At 44.9% G+C, this 16,545-nt stretch overlaps 1 protein-coding gene across 3 annotated transcripts in view; it reads right to left on the bottom strand.

The window, feature by feature from the left end:
• The window catches only part of LOC110521111 (kinesin-like protein KIF13B), an 89,837-nt gene extending 73,415 nt beyond the window's left edge, over nt 1-16,422 (bottom strand). The window contains exons 1-9 of one of the 3 annotated variants that reach the window (XM_036976322.1): nt 16,230-16,422; nt 15,995-16,077; nt 15,559-15,656; nt 13,428-13,521; nt 7,093-7,105; nt 6,921-6,981; nt 2,021-2,113; nt 588-768; nt 250-337 (exon numbers count right to left, since the gene is read on the bottom strand). In XM_036976322.1, coding sequence (XP_036832217.1) covers nt 250-337; nt 588-768; nt 2,021-2,113; nt 6,921-6,981; nt 7,093-7,105; nt 13,428-13,521; nt 15,559-15,625 — 597 coding nt within the window. In that variant the 5' untranslated portion in view covers nt 15,626-15,656; nt 15,995-16,077; nt 16,230-16,422. The remainder of the gene's footprint in view (nt 1-249; nt 338-587; nt 769-2,020; nt 2,114-6,920; nt 6,982-7,092; nt 7,106-13,427; nt 13,522-15,558; nt 15,657-15,994; nt 16,078-16,229) is intronic. The other 2 variants (XM_036976321.1, XM_036976323.1) reach the window with 2 other exon arrangements.
• Nucleotides 16,423-16,545: the final 123 nt, after the last annotated feature.

Genomic DNA, 16,545 nt, shown 5'->3' with positions numbered 1-16,545 from the left:
TTAATTACATTTGTAAAAATTTCAAAAGAACACAATTCCACTTTGGAATTACAGGGTTTTGTGTGTGGGCCAGTGACAAAGCAATCTCAACTGAATCCATTTTAATTTTGGGAAAAGGTCAAGGGGTGTGAATTCTTTGTGAAGGTCCTGTATATAGTGGACAGGAAGCACCAGTCCTCTCTTGACAAAGAAAACGTATTCCAATGAGACCAACCTGGGCCAATTCTATACATTCGATCAGAAAAGTACCTTATAGCAAGCTACAGCCAGACGGGACAGACCATCGACGTACGGCCCAAACACCTTGTGTTCTCTCACTCGCAGGGCCTGACGACTTCTGAGGACAAAGACAGGGGGAGAGAGGTTTCATCAGGAAATACTTTTTTAACTTTGGGATTTCCCACCTTGTTTGATTGGAGAATAAAAATAAATCAGTTTTCGTCATATGCGAGCGGTCATCTCTACGTACTGATATGAGTACAGTATGTCCACATACTAAAACATACGATTGGTTTCTCGTTTATCTGTCATTTCCTGGTAATAAAACATTTGTTCACCAAAAGAAAAATAGTTTTTGTTCTCCTCACCCTTTAGGGTCCAGTAGGTCGCGAACCTTCTCGTTGTAGATCTCCATAAAGGAGACCTCTACAGTGAAGCTCTCTCCCTCCCTCTGTTCCTGTAGAGTCCGGTCAAACAGAGAGCTGCACAGCCGCGGGATCAGACCTGGCTGCTCTGACGAACCCATCATGGTGTACGACTTCCCAGAGCCTGGTGGGAGGATCAGGAGGGCTCAGCCAATCAAATCACTGGATCAGTAAGGCTGAGCTAATCAAATCTAAAACAGGTGAGGCACTGCCAATTTAGTCACAGCGCCAAAAAAAGGTTTTGTTTGAGGTAAAAAAATAAATAAAAAATGTTTATTACAAGTGTGTTTAAACTGAGTCACCGTGTGTGTTATTGAATGCCTGGTCACTAGTCTGATACCAACCTGTCTGTCTGTCTGGGTCACTAGTCTGATACCAACCTACCTGTCTGTCTGTCTGTCTGTCTGTCTGTCTGTCTGTCTGTCTGTCTGTCTGGGTCACTAGTCTGATACCAACCTACCTGTCTGTCTGTCTGTCTGTCTGTCTGTCTGTCTGTCTGTCTGTCTGTCTGTCTGTCTGTCTGTCTGTCTGTCTGTCTGTCTGTCTGTCTGTCTGTCTGTCTGTCTGTCTGTCTGTCTGTCTGTCTGTCTGTCTGTCTGTCTGTCTGTCTGTCTGTCTGTCTGTCTGTCTGTCTGTCTGTCTGTCTGTCTGTCTGTCTGTCTGTCTGTCTGTCTGTCTGTCTGTCTGTCTGTCTGTCTGTCTGTCTGTCTGTCTGTCTGTCTGTCTGTCTGTCTGTCTGTCTGTCTGTCTGTCTGTCTGTCTGTCTGTCTGTCTGTCTGTCTGTCTGTCTGTCTGTCTGTCTGTCTGTCTGTCTGTCTGTCTGTCTGTCTGTCTGTCTGTCTGTCTGTCTGTCTGTCTGTCTGTCTGTCTGTCTGTCTGTCTGTCTGTCTGTCTGTCTGTCTGTCTGTCTGTCTGTCTGTCTGTCTGTCTGTCTGTCTGTCTGTCTGTCTGTCTGTCTGTCTGTCTGTCTGTCTGTCTGTCTGTCTGTCTGTCTGTCTGTCTGTCTGTCTGTCTGTCTGTCTGTCTGTCTGTCTGTCTGTCTGTCTGTCTGTCTGTCTGTCTGTCTGTCTGTCTGTCTGTCTGTCTGTCTGTCTGTCTGTCTGTCTGGGTCACTCGTCTGATACCAACCTGTCTGTCTGTCTGTCTGGGTCACTAGTCTGGTCCCAACCTGTCTGTCTGTCTGGGTCACTAGTCTGGTACCAACCTGTCTGGGTCACTAGTCTGACACCAACCTGTCTATCTGTCTGGGTCACAAGTCTGGTCCCAACCTGTCTGTCTGTCTGGGTCACAAGTCTGGTCCCAACCTGTCTATCTGTCTGGGTCACAAGTCTGGCCCCAACCTACCTGTCTGTCTGGGTCACTAGTCTGGTACCAACCTGTCTGTCCATAGGCGAAGATACAGGCGTTATAGCCCAAGAAGGCATTGTCCAGAAGACTCTCTCCAAGGCACTGGAACACGACGTCTTGACCTGACACAGACACACACACACACACAGAAACACACACGACAGAAACACGCACACACACGACAGAAACACGCACACACACACACCACAGACAGAAACACGCACACACACACAGAAACACGCACACACATTAAATTTAATTGCATTAGAATATGTGGGTCTTTCTCAAAGGCAGATATTTATCTTCCCTAAAGCCAAGATAATCTATTTCCAGGTCTGTTCCTTTCTTCAGGTGTATCAGTACAGTTAAACCTGGCAGTGCTTTACCCTCCATGAGGCGCTCTGGGAACAGGAAGCATAGTGCTTTACCCTCCATGAGGCGCTCTGGGACCAGGAAGCATAGTGCTTTACCCTCCATGAGGCGCTCTGGGACCAGGAAGCATAGTGCTTTACCCTCCATGAGGCGCACTGGGAACAGGAAGCATAGTGCTTTACCCTCCATGAGGCGCTCTGGGAACAGGAAGCACAGTGCTTTACCCTCCATGAGGCGCTCTGGGAACAGGAAGCATAGTGCTTTACCCTCCATGGGGCGCTCTGGGACCAGGAAGCACAGTGCTTTACCCTCCATGAGGCGCTCTGGGAACAGGAAGCATAGTGCTTTACCCTCCATGGGGCGCACTTGGACCAAGAAGCCTAGTGCTTCCAGTATAAAGCCTGTTCTAATGAGTAACAACTCAACAGCAAGAGGAGGGTTTACAACTGTTTACCCACAATGCACATAGCCCAGGGGAAAGAGAGAATCTCAAGGACAATCTTTAGTGATCTATTAGACCGTGTGGATATTGTATGTGGGAGAGGATGGATGGACGTCCTTTTGATCTCGTTTATCTCGTTGCTGAATAAAGTATGTATTCTGAGCTCTACTAACCCGTTCAACATTCTGAGCTCTACTAACCCATTCAACATTCTGAGCTCTACTAACCCGTTCAACATTCTGAGCTCTACTAACCCGTTCAACATTCTGAGCTCTACTAACCCGTTCAACATTCTGAGCTCTACTAACCCGTTCAACATTCTGAGATCTACTAACCCGTTCAACATTCTGAGCTCTACTAACCCGTTCAACATTCTGAGCTCTACTAACCCGTTCAACATTCTGAGCTCTACTAACCCGTTCAACATTCTGAGATCTACTAACCCGTTCAACATTCTGAGATCTACTAACCCGTTCAACATTCTGAGATCTACTAACCCGTTCAACATTCTGAGCTCTACTAACCCGTTCAACATTCTGAGATCTACTAACCCGTTCAACATTCTGAGCTCTACTAACCCGTTCAACATTCTGAGATCTACTAACCCGTTCAACATTCTGAGATCTACTAACCCGTTCAACATTCTGAGCTCTACTAACCCGTTCAACATTCTGAGCTCTACTAACCCGTTCAACATTCTGAGCTCTACTAACCCATTCAACATTCTGAGCTCTACTAACCCGTTCAACATTCTGAGATCTACTAACCCGTTCAACATTCTGAGCTCTACTAACCCGTTCAACATTCTGAGCTCTACTAACCCGTTCAACATTCTGAGCTCTACTAACCCGTTCAACATTCTGAGATCTACTAACCCGTTCAACATTCTGAGCTCTACTAACCCGTTCAACATTCTGAGATCTACTAACCCGTTCAACATTCTGAGATCTACTAACCCGTTCAACATTCTGAGATCTACTAACCCGTTCAACATTCTGAGCTCTACTAACCCGTTCAACATTCTGAGATCTACTAACCCGTTCAACATTCTGAGATCTACTAACCCGTTCAACATTCTGAGCTCTACTAACCCGTTCAACATTCTGAGATCTACTAACCCGTTCAACATTCTGAGATCTACTAACCCGTTCAACATTCTGAGATCTACTAACCCGTTCAACATTCTGAGATCTACTAACCCGTTCAACATTCTGAGATCTACTAACCCGTTCAACATTCTGAGCTCTACTAACCCGTTCAACATTCTGAGCTCTACTAACCCGTTCAACATTCTGAGATCTACTAACCCGTTCAACATTCTGAGATCTACTAACCCGTTCAACATTCTGAGATCTACTAACCCGTTCAACATTCTGAGATCTACTAACCCGTTCAACATTCTGAGATCTACTAACCCGTTCAACATTCTGAGATCTACTAACCCGTTCAACATTCTGAGCTCTACTAACCCGTTCAACATTCTGAGATCTACTAACCCGTTCAACATTCTGAGATCTACTAACCCGTTCAACATTCTGAGATCTACTAACCCGTTCAACATTCTGAGCTCTACTAACCCGTTCAACATTCTGAGATCTACTAACCCGTTCAACATTCTGAGCTCTACTAACCCGTTCAACATTCTGAGCTCTACTAACCCGTTCAACATTCTGAGCTCTACTAACCCGTTCAACATTCTGAGCTCTACTAACCCGTTCAACATTCTGAGATCTACTAACCGGTTCAACATTCTGAGATCTACTAACCCGTTCAACATTCTGAGATCTACTAACCCGTTCAACATTCTGAGATCTACTAACCCGTTCAACATTCTGAGATCTACTAACCCGTTCAACATTCTGAGATCTACTAACCCGTTCAACATTCTGAGATCTACTAACCCGTTCAACATTCTGAGCTCTACTAACCCGTTCAACATTCTGAGCTCTACTAACCCGTTCAACATTCTGAGATCTACTAACCCGTTCAACATTCTGAGCTCTACTAACCCGTTCAACATTCTGAGATCTACTAACCCGTTCAACATTCTGAGATCTACTAACCCGTTCAACATTCTGAGATCTACTAACCCGTTCAACATTCTGAGATCTACTAACCCGTTCAACATTCTGAGCTCTACTAACCCGTTCAACATTCTGAGATCTACTAACCCGTTCAACATTCTGAGCTCTACTAACCCGTTCAACATTCTGAGATCTACTAACCCGTTCAACATTCTGAGATCTACTAACCCGTTCAACATTCTGAGATCTACTAACCCGTTCAACATTCTGAGATCTACTAACCCGTTCAACATTCTGAGATCTACTAACCCGTTCAACATTCTGAGCTCTACTAACCCGTTCAACATTCTGAGATCTACTAACCCGTTCAACATTCTGAGCTCTACTAACCCGTTCAACATTCTGAGATCTACTAACCCGTTCAACATTCTGAGATCTACTAACCCGTTCAACATTCTGAGATCTACTAACCCGTTCAACATTCTGAGCTCTACTAACCCGTTCAACATTCTGAGATCTACTAACCCGTTCAACATTCTGAGATCTACTAACCCGTTCAACATTCTGAGATCTACTAACCCGTTCAACATTCTGAGATCTACTAACCCGTTCAACATTCTGAGCTCTACTAACCCGTTCAACATTCTGAGATCTACTAACCCGTTCAACATTCTGAGCTCTACTAACCCGTTCAACATTCTGAGCTCTACTAACCCGTTCAACATTCTGAGATCTACTAACCCGTTCAACATTCTGAGCTCTACTAACCCGTTCAACATTCTGAGATCTACTAACCCGTTCAACATTCTGAGATCTACTAACCCGTTCAACATTCTGAGATCTACTAACCCGTTCAACATTCTGAGATCTACTAACCCGTTCAACATTCTGAGATCTACTAACCCGTTCAACATTCTGAGCTCTACTAACCCGTTCAACATTCTGAGCTCTACTAACCCGTTCAACATTCTGAGCTCTACTAACCCGTTCAACATTCTGAGCTCTACTAACCCGTTCAACATTCTGAGATCTACTAACCCGTTCAACATTCTGAGATCTACTAACCCGTTCAACATTCTGAGATCTACTAACCCGTTCAACATTCTGAGCTCTACTAACCCGTTCAACATTCTGAGCTCTACTAACCCGTTCAACATTCTGAGATCTACTAACCCGTTCAACATTCTGAGCTCTACTAACCCGTTCAACATTCTGAGATCTACTAACCCGTTCAACATTCTGAGCTCTACTAACCCGTTCAACATTCTGAGATCTACTAACCCGTTCAACATTCTGAGCTCTACTAACCCGTTCAACATTCTGAGCTCTACTAACCCGTTCAACATTCTGAGCTCTACTAACCCGTTCAACATTCTGAGATCTACTAACCCGTTCAACATTCTGAGCTCTACTAACCCGTTCAACATTCTGAGATCTACTAACCCGTTCAACATTCTGAGATCTACTAACCCGTTCAACATTCTGAGATCTACTAACCCGTTCAACATTCTGAGATCTACTAACCCGTTCAACATTCTGAGATCTACTAACCCGTTCAACATTCTGAGATCTACTAACCCGTTCAACATTCTGAGATCTACTAACCCGTTCAACATTCTGAGATCTACTAACCCGTTCAACATTCTGAGATCTACTAACCCGTTCAACATTCTGAGATCTACTAACCCGTTCAACATTCTGAGATCTACTAACCCGTTCAACATTCTGAGATCTACTAACCCGTTCAACATTCTGAGATCTACTAACCCGTTCAACATTCTGAGATCTACTAACCCGTTCAACATTCTGAGATCTACTAACCCATTCAACATTCTGAGATCTACTAACCCGTTCAACATTCTGAGATCTACTAACCCGTTCAACATTCTGAGATCTACTAACCCGTTCAACATTCTGAGATCTACTAACCCGTTCAACATTCTGAGATCTACTAACCCGTTCAACATTCTGAGATCTACTAACCCGTTCAACATTCTGAGATCTACTAACCCGTTCAACATTCTGAGCTCTACTAACCCGTTCAACATTCTGAGATCTACTAACCCGTTCAACATTCTGAGATCTACTAACCTGCAAACTTGTCTGTGTCGGACTCGTCCATGGACCAGAAGCAGTGGTCATAAGCAAAGACCTGAGGTGGAAAATGACAGCCAGTTGAAGAACACATAAAAACCTGACATTCACAGAACTGATTAAATAGTGATTTTGTAACCTTGCAATACTGTCCTGGTTAAGGGCTCACCTTAGGCTGATTCCTGAACAGTACAGAGGGGAAAGGGAAAGACTTAGTTAAACAGCTTCACTCCAAACAAAGTGGGCTAATTAATAATACCAGTGTGCATTCAGGTACAGGGGAAACCATTAAGCAATTAATAATGCATTTACTAACAAAGTCCATGAAGTCAAAAGGTGATATGAAAAGGGAGTACATAAACAAAATATGAAAAACAAATCCATACTTTTTATACCATCCGAAGCTTAAAAACAAGCTGTCAAGGCAACAAGCTGTCAAGGCAACAAGCTGTCAAGGCAACAAGCTGTCAAGGCAACAAGCTGTCAAGGCAACAAGCTGTCAAGGCAACAAGCTGTCAACTGTCAAGGCAACAAGCTGTCAAGGCAACAAGCTGTCAAGGCAACAAGCTGTCAAGGCAACAAGCTGTCAAGGCAACAAGCTGTCAAGGCAACAAGCTGTCAAGGCAACAAGCTGTCAAGGGAAGGGTGAGAGGGAGGGACGGAGGGGGTGAGAGATCAATTGGGAATGTTCTAAAGGATGGGGGGGGGGGGCAACGCGATCGTATGTTTATATTTCTCTCCAATAAAACATTATTTTCTTCAAGAAAGAGGGGTCTCAAAAGAGCATAGGGGGTTGTGCCATCTTTAGCTGCAATGCCTCCCAACCAAACGCTTCCTGTAGTTGTTGATCAGTCTCTCATGTCACTGTGGAGGAATTTTGGTCCACTCATCCATGCAGAAGTGTTTTAACTCAGTGACTTTTGTTGGTTTTCAAGCATGAACTGCTTGTTTCAAGTCCTGCCACAACATATCAATTGGTATTAGGTCTGGACTTTGACAAGGCCATTCCAAAAGGTCAAACATGTTGCTTTTTAGCCATTTTCATGTAGACTTGATTGTGTGTTTTGGATCATTGTCTTGCTGCATGTAACCAGCTGCTCTACAGATTCAACTCAGACTGATGGCCTGACATTCTCCTGTAGAATTCTCTGATACAGAGCAGAATTCATGGTTCCTTCTATTAAGGCAAGTCGTCCAGGTCCTGAGGTAGCAAAGCATCCCCAAACCGTCACACTACCACCACCACCATGCTGGACCCCAAACCGTCACACTACCACCACCACGCTGGACCCCAAACCGTCACACTACCACCACCACCATGCTGACCCCAAACCGTCACACTACCACCACCACCACGCTGACCCCAAACCGTCACACTACCACCACCACGCTGACCCCAAACGTCACACTACCACCACCACGCTGACCCCAAACCGTCACACTACCACCACCACGCTGACCCCAAACCGTCACACTACCACCACCACGCTGACCCCAAACCGTCACACTACCACCACCACGCTGACCCCAAACCGTCACACTACCACCACCACGCTGACCCCAAACCGTCACACTACCACCACCACGCTGACCCCAAACCGTCACACTACCACCACCACGCTGACCCCAAACCGTCACACTACCACCACCATGCTGGACCCCAAACCATCACACTACCTCCACCATGCTGGACCCCAAACCGTCACACTACCACCACCACGCTGGACTCCAAACCATCACACTACCACCACCACGCTGGACCCCAAACCATCACACTACCACCACCACGCTGGACCCCAAACCATCACACTACCACCACCACGCTGGACCCCAAACCATCACACTACCACCACCACGCTGGACCCCAAACCATCACATTACCACCACCACCATGCTGACCCTAAACCATCACACTACCACCACCATGCTGGTCTGTTGGTATGAGGATCTTACTGTGGAATGCAGGGTTAGGTTTTCATCAGACATAAATGGGACCCGAAAAAGCACCCGGATGATCATCAAGCCTTGTAGATGATTCTTCCAGGTGTCTTGATGATCATCAAGCCTCATAGATGATTCTTCCAGGAGTCTTGATGATCATCAAGCCTCGTAGATGATTCTTCCAGGAGTCTTGATGATCATCAAGCCTCGTAGATGATTCTTCCAGGAGTCTTGATGATCATCAAGCCTCGTAGATGATTTTTCCAGGAGTCTTGATGATCATCAAGCCTCGTAGATGATTCTTCCAGGAGTCTTGATGATCATCAAGCCTCGTAGATGATTCTTCCAGGAGTCTTGATGATCATCCGGGTGCTTTTTTGGCAAACTAGAGTCAACTTTTTGGACGACACAGGTCCCATTATGTCTAGTGAAAACCAAACACTGCATTTATGACTCGTTGCAACTAAACCACAGAGTAGCTTGGCTGACTCCCTAAGAAGAAGAATCCTCCTACATGGTCAGGTTCTCCTGTTGGCTGGGATCCCTCCACTAGCTGTTTACCAGCCTTGTGTTCTCCTAAACTACACTGAGCAAAACATATAAACACACAACATGTAAAGTGTTGGTCCCATGTTTCAGGATCTGAAATAAAAGATTCCAGAAATGTTCCATACGCACAGAAGAAATCAATTAATTGTTTACATCCCTGTTAGTTATAATTTCTCCTTTGCCAAGATAATCCATCCACCTGACAGGTGTGGCATATCAAGAAGCTGATTAAACAGCCTGATCGTTACACAGGTGCACCTTGTGCTGGATACATATCAAGAAGCTGATTAAACAGCCTGATCATTACACAGGTGCACCTTGTGCTGGGAACATATCAAGAAACTGGTTAAACAGCCTGATCATTACACAGGTGCACATTTCTCTACCATAAGCTGCCTTCAACATCGATTTAAAGAATTTGGCAGTAAGTCCAACTGGCCTCACAACTGCAGACCAAGTGTAGCAACGTCAGCCCAGGACCTCCGCATCCGGCTTCTTCACCTGAAGGATCGTCTGAGACCAGCCACTCGGAAAGCTGATGAAACAGTGGGTTTACACAATCGAAGAATTTCTGCACAAACTGTCAGTAACAGTCTCAGGGAAGCTCATCTGCGGGCTCGTCGTGCTCACCGGGGTCTTGACCTGACTGCAGTTTGGCGTCGCAACCAACTTCAGTGGGCATATTCTCACCTCGATGGCCATTGGCACACTGGAGAAGTGGATGAATCCCAGTTTCAGCTGTACCGGGCAGATGGCAGACAACGTGTATGGCGTCGTGTGGCAGGGCGGTTTGTTGATGTCAAAGTAGGGACAAGGCATAAGCCACGAACAATGCTACGAACAAACTGCATTTTATTGATGGCAATTTGAATGCACAGAGAGATACCGTGACGAGATCCTGAGGCCCATTGTTGTGTCATTCATCTGCAGCCATCGCCTCATGTTTCAGCATGATAATGCACAGCCTCATGTCACAAGAATCTGTACACAATTCCTGCAAGCGGAACATGTCCCAGTTCTTCCATGGCCTGTGTACTCAGACATGTCACCGTCTGGACATGTTTGGGATGCTCTGGATCATGTCCCAGTTCCTGCCAATATTCAGCAACTCTGCACAGCCTTTGAAAAAGGAGTGAGAGAACATTTCACAATCAACAGCCTGATCAACTCTATACAAAGGAGATGAGTCTCGCTGCGTGAGGCAAACGGTGGTCACACCAGATACTGACTGGTTTTCTGATCCACGCCCCCCTACCTTTTTATTAAGGTATCTGTGACCAACAGATGCATATCTGTATACCTCAGTCATGTGAAATCCATAGATTAGGGCCTAATTCGTTTATTTCAATTGACCGACATCCTTATATGAATTGTAACTCAGTAAAATCTTTGAAATTGTTGCATTTTGCGTTTATATTTTTCTTCAGTGTAATATAAAACCAAACTGTTATAAGAGCCATGTAGAATACTTCAAAGACACATATTTATAAAAAAAAAAAGGACCAGAGCTCACTGAGGCAGCCTGATGCTCTGCTAAAATGGTCCCTTAATAACCAAAATGGAATCTGGGAAGTGATTCAGTCTGAAGCCCACAGAAGCCTGTATAACCTGTTCATGTATAGCCCAGGGGATAGACAGGAGGACAGCACTGCAGCGTGTCAGGGCAGAAATCACAATTGAAGACAAAACGTCCTACAGCTTATTGTAGACTACAAAAAAAAATGGGCCCATATTATGCATCAGAAACATAACCTATAGTCTAACAAACCCCCAACTAACCAGGACAGGTATTTGTTTGTTGATGAGGTGAAAACCTCATCTGGGCAAGTAGCCAACCCTGAGAGCATCCATCTCACCTGCACACTGACTGACTGAACACAGAATTAAAACAGAATAGACACACCCTTAGTAACGAGAGACAGGTCAGAGCAGGGCGGAGGGTTAAGGGAGGGTAGCGGTGTGGAGGGTGTTCGGAAGGTTAAGGGAGGTTTTGGAGCTAAACAGTGAGTTGTCAGACCGGTTTGACTCTCTGTGACTGAACGTACATACACAGCAGACCAGCTGGGGCTGTAATGGGCTGTAATGGAGCTGATGACTGATGGTTCATGACATGGTATAGACTATAGGTAGTTCAAGGTGACGGGCCAGAGAGGAGACAAATGGTCAGTAGGGAAGTTTCAGTTATTTATTTTTCTTCCTATTCTGAAATCAACACCATGTCCATTGAGCATTGGACCAATAAGGTCTATTGCATGTGTGATCCTCAGTGTGAGAACATCAGAGGGGATCTAATTTGGTGGACACACAGTGCATTCTAGGTGATACAGTACGTAGCATGAACAATGACTCTGACAAATGATACAAATAACACCTGGTGGCAGCCAACAACAACAACAACAACAACAACAACAACACAAAATTCACTTATTTCCAATAACCCTTCCTACACTTGAACCATCGGAATAAAAAAAGACTAAAATGTATTTTGTTGCTTTTCAGAAAGCAAAAATCAATAACGCGGTCTGACTGGGATCTGATTCCTCATCTGTTTCTAAACGTGTCTGACTGGGATCTGATTCCTCATCTGTTTCTAAACGTGTCTGACTGGGATCTGATTCCTCATCTGTTTCTAAACGTGTCTGACTGGGATCTGATTCCTCATCTGTTTCTAAACGTGTCTGACTGGGATCTGATTCCTCATCTGTTTCTAAACGTGTCTGACTGGGATCTGATTCCTCATCTGTTTCTAAACGTGTCTGACTGGGATCTGATTCCTCATCTGTTTCTAAACGTGTCTGACTGGGATCTGATTCCTCACCTGTTTCTAAACGTGTCTGACTGGGATCTGATTCCTCACCTGTTTCTAAACGTGTCTGACTGGGATCTGATTCCTCACCTGTTTCTAAACGTGTCTGACTGGGATCTGATTCCTCATCTGTTTCTAAACGTGTCTGACTGGGATCTGATTCCTCATCTGTTTCTAAACGTGTCTGACTGGGATCTGATTCCTCACCTGTTTCTAAACGTGTCTGACTGGGATCTGATTCCTCACCTGTTTCTAAACGTGTCTGACTGGGATCTGATTCCTCACCTGTTTCTAAACGTGTCTGACTGGGATCTGATTCCTCATCTGTTTCTAAACGTGTCTGACTGGGATCTGATTCCTCACCTGTTTCTAAACGTGTCTGACTGGGATCTGATTCCTCACCTGTTTCTAAACGTGTCTGACTGGGATCTGATTCCTCATCTGTTTCTAAACGTGTCTGACTGGGATCTGATTCCTCATCTGTTTCTAAACGTGTCTGACTGGGATCTGATTCCTCATCTGTTTCTAAACGTGTCTGACTGGGATCTGATTCCTCATCTGTTTCTAAACGTGTCTGACTGGGATCTGATTCCTCATCTGTTTCTAAACGTGTCTGACTGGGATCTGATTCCTCACCTGTTTCTAAACGTGTCTGACTGGGATCTGATTCCTCATCTGTTTCTAAACGTGTCTGACTGGGATCTGATTCCTCATCTGTTTCTAAACGTGTCTGACTGGGATCTGATTCCTCATCTGTTTCTAAACGTGTCTGACTGGGATCTGATTCCTCATCTGTTTCTAAACGTGTCTGACTGGGATCTGATTCCTCACCTGTTTCTAAACGTGTCTGACTGGGATCTGATTCCTCACCTGTTTCTAAACGTGTCTGACTGGGATCTGATTCCTCATCTGTTTCTAAACGTGTCTGACTGGGATCTGATTCCTCACCTGTTTCTAAACGTGTCAAACCATAAAGAAAAGTCAAGCTTATGAAAAAGGGGGCCCAATTAAATTCCTAAGCTAGTAGTCCATGATAAATCTTGAACCTGAAACTGACCCCCCCCACCTACCCAATTACTACAATATAATTCAAAAGGAAGTATTTGTTAAACACTGAGCAGTAGGCAGAGACATGGATGGCACATGGGATGGGAGGCCTATGCTGCAGAGATACATGATGGTCAGAATGAAGGTATGTGTATTCCTACCGGGAGTCTCCCTTGCTGAGGTTCTGACTAGCAGGGTTCAACACTGTCTGGTTCCCCTCCATCCCCACCACACAGTTGGTCTTCAGGTCTTTTTCTGGTGGGACAAGGAGACACACAACGCATACATGTTGTTATACAACAGGAGCAACAACAACAATCAACAGGTCTTATTTCTGTGTCTGGCTATGATGTGTCCAGGAACAGCTGATGATTCGAGGGAGCCACAGACATTTAACCTCTTAGATAGTGTATCAACATAGCAACACATACATTTAACCTCCCAGCTAATGTATCAACATAGCAACACATACACTGCATAGCCAAAAGTATGTGGACACCTGCTCATTGAACATCTTATTGCAAAATTATGGGCATTAATATGGAGTGCGTCTCCTCTTTGCTGCTATAACAGCCTCCGCTCTTCTGGGAAGGTTTTTCACTAGATGTCGGAACATTGCTGCTATAACAGCCTCCACTCTTCTGGGAAGGCTTTCCACTAGATGTTGGAACATTTCTACAAGGACTTGCTTCCATTCAGCCACAAGAGCATTAGTGAGGTCGGGCACTGTTACACTCTTTCTTGAACTGCACTGTTGGTTAAGGGCTTGTAAGCATTTCACAGTAAGGTCTACACTGGTGATTAAACCTGGCTCGCAGTCTGCGTTCCAATTCATCCCAAAGGTGTTCGATGGGGTTGAGGTCAGGGTTCTGTGCAGACCAGTCAAGTTCTTCCACACCGATCTCAACAAACCATTTCTATACGGACCTCGCTTTGTGCAAAGGGGGCATTGTTATTATGAAACAGGAAAGGGCCTTCCCCAAACTGTTGCCACAAAGTTGGAAGCACAGAATCGTCTAGAATGTCATTGTATGCTGTAGCGTTATGATTTCCCTTCACTGGAACTAATGGGCCTAACTCGAATCCATGAAAAACAGCCCCAGACCATTATTCCTCCTCCACCAAACTTTACAGTTGGCACTATGCATTGTAGTGTTCTCCTGGCATCCTCCAAATCCAGATTCCTCCGTCAGACTGCCAGATGGTGAAGCGTGCTTCATCGCTCCAGAGAACGCGTTTCCACTGATCCAGAGTCCAAAGGCGGTGAGCTTTACACCACTCCAGCCGACGCTTGGCATTGCGCATGGTGATCTTAGGCTCGTGTGGGCCTGCCATGAAAAACCCATTTCATGAAACACCCAAAGAATAGTTATTGTGCTGACCATGCTTCCAGAGGCAGTTTGGAACTCGGTAGTGAGTGTCGCAACAAAGGACAGACGATTTTTACGCACCAAGCGCTTCAGCACCCGGCAGTCCCGTTCTGTGAGCTTGTGTGGCCTACCACAAGCCATAAGACTGCTGAACAATTAATCAAAATGGCCACCGGACTATTTACATTGACCCCCCCCCCCCCCATTTGTTTGTATACTGCTACTACTTGCTGTTTGTTATCTATGCATAGTCACTTCACCTCTTCCCTACATGTACAAATGACCTCGACTAACCGGTACCCCCGCACATTCACTAAGAACCGGTACCCCGCACATTCACTAAGAACCGGTACCCCCGCACATTCACTAAGAACCGGTACCCCCGCACATTCACTAAGAACCGGTACCCCCGCACATTCACTAAGAACCGGTACCCCCGCACATTCACTAAGAACCGGTACCCCCGCACATTCACTAAGAACCGGTACCGCCGCACATTCACTAAGAACCGGTACCCCCGCACATTCACTAAGAACCGGTAACCCCCTGTATGTAGCCTTGTTATTTTTTTGTTACACTCTTTCTTGAACTGCACTGTTGGTTAAGGGCTTGTAAGCATTTTACTGTGAGGTCTACACTTGTTGTATTCGGCGCATGTTATAAATAAAGTTTGATTTGATATAAATTGAACCAGAATGATACATTTATAGAATTTTTTTTTATGCATTGTTCTCTCTTTATTCAACCTGCCCTTCATTCACACAATAGTCCATGACCTTAACCTGCCGGCTCCACGGATATAACTGCTGGGGCTGCATGTTTAGTCACCCCCGCATCATTCACTCACACACACCAAAATAAACTGCATGGAAGGAAAGACCTAGTCATGAAATGACTGTGAAGATTTGTATTATGAATGTACCTCTTCTGTTCATTGGTCGGACGCGAACTGCGACCTTCACATTGGAGTTACTCAAGCTGTCATCCATAGTGCCTGGCTGTGGGTTTTCTGTGGCTGGACTGAATGGTGAATGAGATTCATTAATAATGCATAACGTTACTGTACATGCATGAATCATGCTACCTCATCTTGCCAAATGTACAAATTCTGAAGGATTTATCTCTAAATCACAGGTTATTAATCAAACGAAGAGATAGGAAGCCTGCTGTAGCCAGCACAATGTCAAAACACTCTTGGTTGCGTCGAACACACACACACACACACACACACACACACACACACACACACACACACACACACACACACGTGCCCTGTTCAGCTCAAGGACAAAAGTAAAGCTAAAAAAAAACGGAAAAGCTCAAACGATTTTAGCTGACAGAGAAAACTGTCAACTCACCGTGCGACTAGTTCTTATTTTCCCCCTTACTCGAGCGTCCAAATTCAGGCAGCGTTCTCTTCAAGTGCACCTTCCTTCCCTAGCTTGCGTGCCAGCGGGATAAAAACAAACAAACAATATATGGTGATATCAGTGGACAAATTTAGCCAGCAACAACTAAACAGTTTAGGTAGTAAGTTGTCTTGAGTTATAGCTATTAAAAAACATTCCCAAAAACACAATCGTCCAAACTTACGGAGAACAACAACAGATCATCGCGAGGGAATAGTTTTCCACCTGTTGCATTTCCTGATGCCGCCCGTATAGATCCCTGAAGTCATAGTCCTAAACCTGTCCTGAAACCTTAACCGGATTTAGTTGCGATACACAGATTTGCGCAAGAGAATGTTGTTTGGGAATAAACTGATGGAGAGTATACTGATTCATTGTAGATCTGTATTTTTTTTTTAAATGTTTCAGAAAATATACATATATAATGTATTTTTATAGTAAACATGTGTGGAAAAGATTAGAATTATTGATGTCAGATGCAGTTTTCAAAGGGCCATTTT

Source organism: Oncorhynchus mykiss, chromosome 4, assembly GCF_013265735.2.
Source record: "Oncorhynchus mykiss isolate Arlee chromosome 4, USDA_OmykA_1.1, whole genome shotgun sequence".
Classification (NCBI taxonomy): Eukaryota; Metazoa; Chordata; class Actinopteri; order Salmoniformes; family Salmonidae; genus Oncorhynchus; species Oncorhynchus mykiss.
Note: the sequence above shows the minus strand (reverse complement) of the source record. Positions and strands in the feature narration are given on the sequence as shown.